The 9,166-nt window shown below is 37.3% G+C and overlaps 2 protein-coding genes across 2 annotated transcripts in view; one reads left to right on the top strand and one right to left on the bottom strand.

Annotated features, from left to right (window-relative positions):
* The window catches only part of LOC140141169 (uncharacterized), a 55,292-nt gene that overhangs the window by 15,749 nt on the left and 30,377 nt on the right, over positions 1-9,166 (top strand). The window lies entirely within an intron of this gene.
* Positions 788-5,552, bottom strand: LOC140141170 (toll-like receptor 6). The gene has a single exon (XM_072162965.1). It carries the CDS (start codon positions 5,274-5,276, stop codon positions 2,349-2,351), a length of 2,928 nt encoding a protein of 975 aa, XP_072019066.1. The 5' UTR covers positions 5,277-5,552; the 3' UTR covers positions 788-2,348.

Raw genomic sequence — 9,166 nt, 5'->3', positions numbered from 1 at the left:
TTATGCATGTTTTTTTTCGTTCTGTAAAAAATCTTACCGACGAATGAATGACGAACATTTAGCCGTTTCTTTCTATTACAATTATATTGTGAAAATATTATAACCGATGACCCCATGTTCATGTTGACTTTGGCTACATCAGTTGCATTTTTGCTGGAAAGGGTACGTAAAAAAGCACTCGACATCCGCCATCTTGGAGAAATTTGGTGTACTAGAAATGCCCAGCAAGTGTCAATCAAATACGGGATTGTCAATTAAATACGGAATATAAGTCTGCTTCACTATTGAAGTAGTACGTACAACGTTCGTCGTCACACGTACGTAAATTTTAGGCTAAGTGTTACTATGTGTACTGAAAATGCCTAGCAACTGGCACTCAAACTGCCGATGTGTCAATCAAACTGCCGTAAAATGACTTACACAGGGATTGAATACGAGTGTCACGGCCCTGTTATAAGGCAAATTAGAGACTGCTTTGCATTCCTTTTTTAAACAATTCATACCATTCCATCCATAAAACACAACATATCCACATCCCTAGTGACTGCCCTGCCCAGAGAAAAAACATTTCTCATGGATATATAGCTGTTGGATCAGATCAGGATTGGTGGATATTCAATGGTGGGATTAGAGGGATGATAAATTTAAATGGTCTACTACAGTAGACTAAAGGCAAATCGGCAATGAATTATGGGACAGTTTTTGCAGTTTCGGGACACGTTGAACGTTGAACTCTGACCAATCGGAATTTTTTTTGTGCGTACAAAATATACATCAGACAAATATATCAGGTTTGTAATAAAGTTCATTTTAATTAACACAACACAAAAAGATAGTCCTCCCTCCAATTACCCGTCATAAATCTAAACCTGATCATGTGATAACAAAGTTGATTGATACGGTCGTATGTAAAGTCTTGTTTGCTACCAAAACCTCCAAATTGACATAAATTTATAGCAGTATTTGAAATAACGTGTATTCTCAAAATTTGCAAATCAAAACGCTCACGCAGTCAGAAATTACTAGGGGTGGTCAAGCTATGAGTTCCTGTCGACTATCCCAAGTCACTATGGGTCATAACTGGAACTGCCTAGTAATGCTCATCTGTCGGGACAGAGTTCTAAACCCTTTTATGTTTGTTCGATCATATAATGCCTTCAATAGTAATTACAATGGGCCATTCCAGAAAATAAATGCACACCCCTATAGAGGAGTAACTTTTAAATAAAAGAAATGTCTGGATTTCCAAGTTTGCTTTGCGAAAATAACTGGAATTCCAGTTCCCAATGTTACTGGAAAAAGCTTGGACATGCAATTAAGTGACTGAAAAATCACGGATTGTCCAAAATGAGCCTATCAAATTGAGTATTTCTGATTTTGAACTATTTTTTGCTGGATTATTTTGCCTTTGAACACACTTAACGTCTGGATTTCCAACAATCATAACTGGTCAAAAAGTCTGGAAATCCGAACTCTTTCTATAGGGGGAGTTTTTGGAATAACCCAATATTTAATCATCATCACATATCAAAGGTCATCTGGGGTCAAATCTTTTTTCAAATAATTTCATTATCTGGACATCTTTAACGGCTATGGGGCTCAAACTTGGTGACAACAAACTGCATGATCGGGGGAACGTGTTTTGGAACATCTTGCAGGGGTCAGATTAAAGGTCATCCGGGGCCAAATCTTAGAATTGCGTTGTCTGGATATGTGTAAGAGGTACGGGGCTCAAAATCGGTGAAAACAAACCTCATGACCAAGGAAACATTATGAAACATCTTGCAGGGGTCGGGTCAAAGGTCATCTGGGGTCAAATCTTAGAATTGTATTATCTGGACATCTATAAAGGGTACGGGGCTCAAACTCGATGACAACAAACCTCGTGACCAGGAGAACATTTTAAAACATTTTGTTCGGGTCGGGTCAAAGGTCATATGGTGAAATATTAAAATTGCATTTTCTAGACATCTGTTAGGAGTACGGGGCTCAAACGCGGTAAAAACAAACCTCATGACTAGGGGAACATATTTGGAATATTTTGCAGGGGTCAGATACCTCCAAAACACCAACATGCCCCAGCTAGGTTTGTGGTCTATGACCAGCATTTGCTACTAGTTATTTTTTATTTTGAAACAAAAATGTGATTGGATAATATTATTATAATTACAGCCTATTTGGATTTTGATCTATTTAGCCATATACACATTTGCAAGTCATCTTGATCAAGATCCCGTACATAATATTTACAATGTACAAAGAATTCATATTTTTATTAACATTTTCATTTGCACATAATTTTGCGGTGTCCTCATTCTAGTTTTTAACGCTTTATAAGAGATTCAAAATCACTCGCGGTTTTCATTATATCTGACTACATCAAAGCGGCGATCAACCAGACTTGGTTTCCTCAAAAGTTCTTTCAATTTCCCCCAGAACAGTTCTTGTCCCACAGGATCGTCTGTCCATTTCAGACAATTCTGTCTCAGCAGCAGTTTACGCGTGAGTAGAGTCAGTTTATTATCAGGTATCTCTTGTAGAAGTACTGGTATAATCACGTCAAGACTTTCATCAAACAATCTCATATGAGCCATCTGCATCTCGAAATAACACCATTCATTCTCCATATAACTTGGAGATAGGAGTAAGATGGTCTTACGACTTCGCTGCATTTGTTCTAAGATGGCATCAAACTTGGACTGGCCTGGGAGTTCGTCTCTAGCAGCAAAGTACAGACGCATCGACTCGTCGCCTTCTTCAATGTGTTTCAGTAGTTCAGTTTGAATCCAGTTCAAGTCGTCATCCGAACCTGAATACGACACAAAACCATCATAGCTTGTTTGCGATCCCAACTCAGTTTCATCGTTCACAAATACACGATAACGTCGCCGCAATCTGACGCTTAAGAGAAATATTTTGTACCGTATGCGCCAACGTAAATGTACAGCGAGACCAACACACGCGCAAATAAATAAAACGATGGGAAGAGCGGATCCTACATACAAAGGCCAGCGAGGCCTGCAATCGAGGGTGACTTCAGTGAATACAGTACCTTTCAATTTAGCAGGGGTGTCACATTGGTAATTCATATCTCCGAATAGAACATGTACTTTCTTATCCATCCGGTACCATGTCTTAAAGTATTGTATGCTTTCACATGTGCACTTCAAAGGATTTCCACTTAGGTCAATTTCTTGCAAAGAGGAATGTCCATTATCCGGGAAAAAGTTGGCAGGTATTTCAAACAAATTGTTCCTGGCGAGGTACAAAGCTACCAAGTTGTTCACCAGACCTTTCAAAGCATCGACTGACACCAAGGAATTGTCCTCAAGATGCAGATACTTCAGATTTTGTAGGGGTGTAAACAATCCTTCCGTGACGTTGCTGATTTGGTTGTTACTAAGATCTAGTGTCTCAATGGCTGTGGAAAATTCAAACGTGTTTTCCTTCAGCCATGTTAATTTGTTATCAGCGACGCGCAAACTCGATAAGACAGGGAAATATCCTTTGTAAGTCTTGTCAAAATCTTCACTTTTTAAACAGTTATTGGATATATCGATAGCCTTCAACGAAGAGTTCTTGATAGCTGTGCCTAACGAGCCTTTGAACACAGCATTCAAACAGTTTGGATTGCTGTTTGCCAAATCCAGGCTTTCCAAAGTCGGAATCGAGTTGACCAGATTTGTCATATCAATGTTCACATGAGTATCGTCCGTAACGTCGTTTGCCGATATGGACAATGTTTTGAGTGCCGACGGTACTTCAGACTGCGGCCAACCAAAGGGCGGGATACTCACAAATCCATTTTGCGTTAAATTCAAAGTTGTGAGGTTTTGAAAGTTTTCTAACCAGCCCCATACATCAGACAAGTCGTTATTAGACAAGTCTAAGAACTTCAAAGACGGTATATGAAACGATTGTCGTGGAAGTCGTCCTGAGACAGAATTGGAACTTATATCAATGTGTTCTAATTTTCGTGAGCCACCAAATGGCTCCAGAACATCCGGGATTTGGTTAATGTTATTATGATAAAATGAAAGCCACATCAGTGATTCTAATTGAGTCAAAGCTTGAGAAGGAATGGTCCGTAGTGCATTGCATGATAGATCAAGGACTTGAAGATGGTTTAGCCCACGAAAGGCGTATTCACTAATAGATGTTATGGCATTATTTGTCAAGGAAAGCACAATCAGAAAAGGTGTCCAACTGAAGGTATCGTCCTCGATAGAGATTATGGTATGTTGTATGATAGATAACGATGACAACATATACGCATTATGAAGGTGTCGAAGACTTTGGTTGCCGAGCACTGTAGAACGTAACACTAAATCCTCATTGCATTGGAACACGATGTTTGTTAAGTGATACACGCTTATTTGTTTTATATGCTCCAAAGGTAAGCACCCAATTAATAGAGATGACAGGTGCGACAAAGATCGAAATACATCAGATCCCTGCAAGAAAACCTGATGATAAAATCGAAGATCCAACTCGCGTACGTTGCTCATGTCTACTGGATGCAAGAAGGACGTATTGCTCAGTACTAGCGATGACAAATATGCATTGGCACCTGCTAGAGAAAACGTCGACAGTTTGTTCAGTGGTTGAAGATCGGAGACAAACTCATCCTCATCGCTTGAAGTTGAAGATATATCGTTACCATCAATCCACAATATCTCAAGGGAAGGTAGATGTTGGAAATTATAGTACGGGATGGATGTAAACTTATTGAATTGTAAGTCTAAGTTCTCCAGATTCGGCGTATCTTGAAAGATATTCGGAGGCAGTGATGACAGGTGATTAAAGAATAGAACCAGTTGTCGTAACGACTGCAATCCAGCAAAAGCGTGACTGTCAATATGAGATATAAAGTTAAAATCTAGGAATAAATTTTCCAAATGTGTATTGTTGTTGAAAATCCCGGCTGGTATCGATGTTAGGTTATTGACCGAAAGGTCGACACTTGTGAAATTCCGTTCTGGAAAGATGGGAATCTGCCGTAGCTGTCTGTTATTGCAGTGGAGAGTTACAAAGCCAACAGTGTCTTTCTTACTGTTGCTCAATTTGCACGGGAGACCATGAGCCGAGAAATCTAGGTATTCAATACTATATTCAGGGTTTATCGGATGGTATCGGATCATACTGATAGTATAATCAGAGTTGTTCAGAGTGAGACGGTCGCATGTAACTAAGGTATTTATTTGCAATAAAACTCCCACAATTGCAATGAACCAAAGACGTGATGTCAGAATATGCTTCTTGTTATTCGACTCCATTGTACCGATCTGTAGAGTGACTCTTAAACCAACAGGAAAAGCAGAATACAGACGGCTGAAATTGACAACAAAGTTGATCACTGAAGTAGGATAACAGTAGAAAGTCTGCGTTTAAAAGTGTGCACGGGAAAATGGCAAAATAAATAGGTGCAACAAGATGCATCGCTAAAACCGAAAACATTTGTAAACATTCTCATGGAGTGACGGCCACGTTGACTCATAGTTATGACTTTATAGTTGGTTGCACTCGGTAAACCAAAGGTATGATTTGGTTTAATACATGACGTTACATTCTGGTAAAGCATAACTTAACCACGGCCACGTTGACTTGCTATTGCCTTGTAAAATAATTCATGAACGCGATGAACAAAACACACGATTTTCTCTATTGATTTATCCGGGTGAAATTCTTTCAGGTCAGTAAGCCCAAACATGATCATACTATTTTAAAGTCATAGCATTGCATAAAGTCCCGGGCATAAAGTAAATGTTCCCTTTATTAAAGTTTCAGCCTTTTGAAACTTTGGCATGTCTGGGGCCATGAAAAATTATTCCGAGGGGGAGTAACATATTTTTCCCGAAAAAAAGAAGAGGAAGAGGGTTAAAGTAAATATACACAATCACCCCACACTCACATCACAACTCAACACCTCCACACTACACCTACCCACCCACCCCCATCAAACTTCCACCCCACCCACACATAATTATACATTCGGTACATTCTCAATTGTTTATCTTCCATGATCATGATGATGAGATTAGTCCTATGATATTATATACACGCATAAGGTTAACTTTCCACTTGCATGAAGAAATTCGTACTCATGATTCAATAATTGCACACAGACACTCTGTGAGGCACACCGACATCGCCCGGTTAATAATTACATTATTCAACCAGAGACACTGAAATGAATACACGGGATCGATACACGTAAATGTTCTATGCACGATTGATATTCAGACGATAAATCTTTGGATACCGGGGTGGAAAATGATGAATATCTCCCGTAAATGATTTCGTATAAAGAAACCAGATGTGGTTCCTTGCACTTGAATATTTCGGCTCGGCTAATTCCAATCTAGGGGTTCGGATGCGATATCGCCATTTTTGACGTCGCCATAGGATTAACACGTAATCATGAAATCTTCATATTATCATGTCTGAAAGGAAAATTATGTTATTCTAAAACATAATAACCCCAAGTTATTATGATGGTGTTGATATCTACGATATATAATTTACATTGTGTTATATATTCAGTACATTGATTTTATTACATCACATCTAATTACATACATTGCATTACATTACATTACATTACATTACATTACATTACATTACATTACATTACATTACATTACGTTTTATTAAATTACACTACATTAATTACTTCACAATACATTACACTACACTCCGTTGCTTGTACATGACGTCATAACAACACTTTTGCGCCATTTCCCCCCAAAGATCTAAAATATATGTCTTTGATAAGAAAGGTCAAAATCTTCATATGATGGACAGCTTTTACTCACTTTAAGTACATATCATTAGATTTATAAAGCTTACTTCGAGGACTGTTAAATGTCAAAAATGTCAATTTTTAATAATTTTCCATAAAATTTGTATTATATCGCGAATTTCAAAAAAATCAAAATTATTTTATATCAGAAGGTCGTTCCTCGTATTCAGGATGCAATTTGATGTGCCTCTCATGTCCCACAAAAATACTGTGAAACGTTGCTATCCGATCCCTTAAAGTAGGGACGAGGAAGATTTTCTTAATGTAGAAAACGTGTTTACTCTTTAGATGCAAACACATTAGACGAGGTTAGATTTGTCTAGATAGACGCGGAACGGGAACTTCGACCGCCGCAACAATCGGCACTGGTGAATTACGTCAAATTGACGCCAGGCGTTCTCGTACTGTGTCGCGCATCCACTAAAAGCTCTCTACCACTTGGTAACACATCTAGAACTGAGACACGTTTTTAGAGTTGTTCCTTTTTTAACTCCTTGAAAGAGTTAAAATTGACTCTTTTAGAGTGGTTTTCACTCTTTTTAGAGTGGTTTTAAAGTTAAAAACACATTTCACTCTTTTTTGAGTGGTCTTATAAGTGAATCACTCTTTTGGGGAGTGAGTTTTTCACTCTTTTACATGTCGAGCCAGACTTCTAAACCCTTTGATCATTGTTGATGTTTGTTCGATCACAGAATGCCTTCAATAGTAATTACAATATTTAATCGTCATCATCGTGATAAAACAAGATTGATATGCATGCATATGGCAAATGTGACCCAACACGTTTTCGGGACGATTTAGTAAATTGAACATTACCTTGAATCCGATGCCTATACACTCACAGAAAAAAATACACAAATTGTGTAAAATTTTACACAACTTCGATGTACGTATAGAACTCCAAAACAAATAGGTATTTTTTACATAACCATGAATTATGTAAAAAAACATAGCAGATAAGTAAAAAATACATACATATTAGGTAAAATATATACATAACTTTTATGTAGATTTTTTACCTCAGCTATTAGGTATTTTACTACATAATTGTTATGTAAAAAATACATAACATTTATGTAGCATATGAACCCTATAACAAATAGGTATTTTTCACACACAACCTTGAATTATGTAAAAAATACATACCAGTTAAGCAAAAAAACAGGTCAATAGGATTGGGGCTTTCTTTCTTTCATTCTTTCTACAATTTCATGCATGAACTATTTTATTTTGTTTTTCTTTTCATTCTATCAGTTCAACCCGCTATCTAGTTAATGTCCAATGTAAGCATTTCTCTCTCGCATGTACGATACAATGCTACAGTACACTAATGCATTGTCACTTTAATCAAGGCTCCAAGCCTAATTCGAGTCCCACACTTGGTACACTAGGCTAAATTATCGAAGTCATGTCAATGCATATCACGTCTATAGTACACTGTCCATATTACCAAAGAAGATCTCCTGTGGTATTTTGTGATCTATCTCAACACGTACACACATTGCTATGAACACGCAGTGCCGGTCCTTCGCAGTATACAGTACAGTATTGATCGCTGCAATGTCCCGGTGCATGTCAATTCTAATGTTGATCAATCTAGCAAAATTAACCCATAAATAGCCATTTTTAAAGTCTCAAAGAAATCTATGCATAACTTATCGAACGACTCTCCAGGTTGGTTAAGCTTAATGACTCCGAAACCTACCTATTTGAATGAAGTTTCAGCAGGTATGCGCTTCCTGATCACACACACGTCGTGTCCGCCATTGCTTTCGGTCTGCGCTATAATTTCTTACATGAAATAGGTAAAAACTACACGTGTGTCGATTTACATAACACGTTAGGTAGATTTTCTCCAATCAGCGAAGTATTTTTGGCTGTCGTTTTACTTCATTTCATGCAATGATTACACAAACTAGGTAAACTAGCTTCGTTACAGTTCAAATAAGTATTTGAAGCATTTACAAACTCGCATGGTAAAAGTTTTTGACAAACTTTTACATATATTGTGTATAATTTAATTTACATCGTGTTTTTTTACATAACGTGTGAATATTTCTCTGAGTGTACATTATTTGCGCCATAACGAAATATAATGCCATTGAGCCTTTTTTATTTTCATTTTGAAACAAAAATGTGATTGGATAATTCTATTTTACAGCCTATTTGCATTTTGATCTAAAATTTCTATATAAACCATATACGCACCTGCAAGTCATCTTGATCAAGATCGCATTCATAATATTTTTAAATATTATGAATGCGATCTTGATAAAAAATCCGCAAAGAATTCACATCTTTTAACATTTTCATTTGCACATAATTTTGCGGTGTCTTCATTCAAACTTTATAAAGCCTTATAAG

Source organism: Amphiura filiformis, chromosome 19 (assembly GCF_039555335.1).
Source record: "Amphiura filiformis chromosome 19, Afil_fr2py, whole genome shotgun sequence".
Classification (NCBI taxonomy): domain Eukaryota; kingdom Metazoa; phylum Echinodermata; class Ophiuroidea; order Amphilepidida; family Amphiuridae; genus Amphiura; species Amphiura filiformis.
Note: the sequence above shows the minus strand (reverse complement) of the source record. Positions and strands in the feature narration are given on the sequence as shown.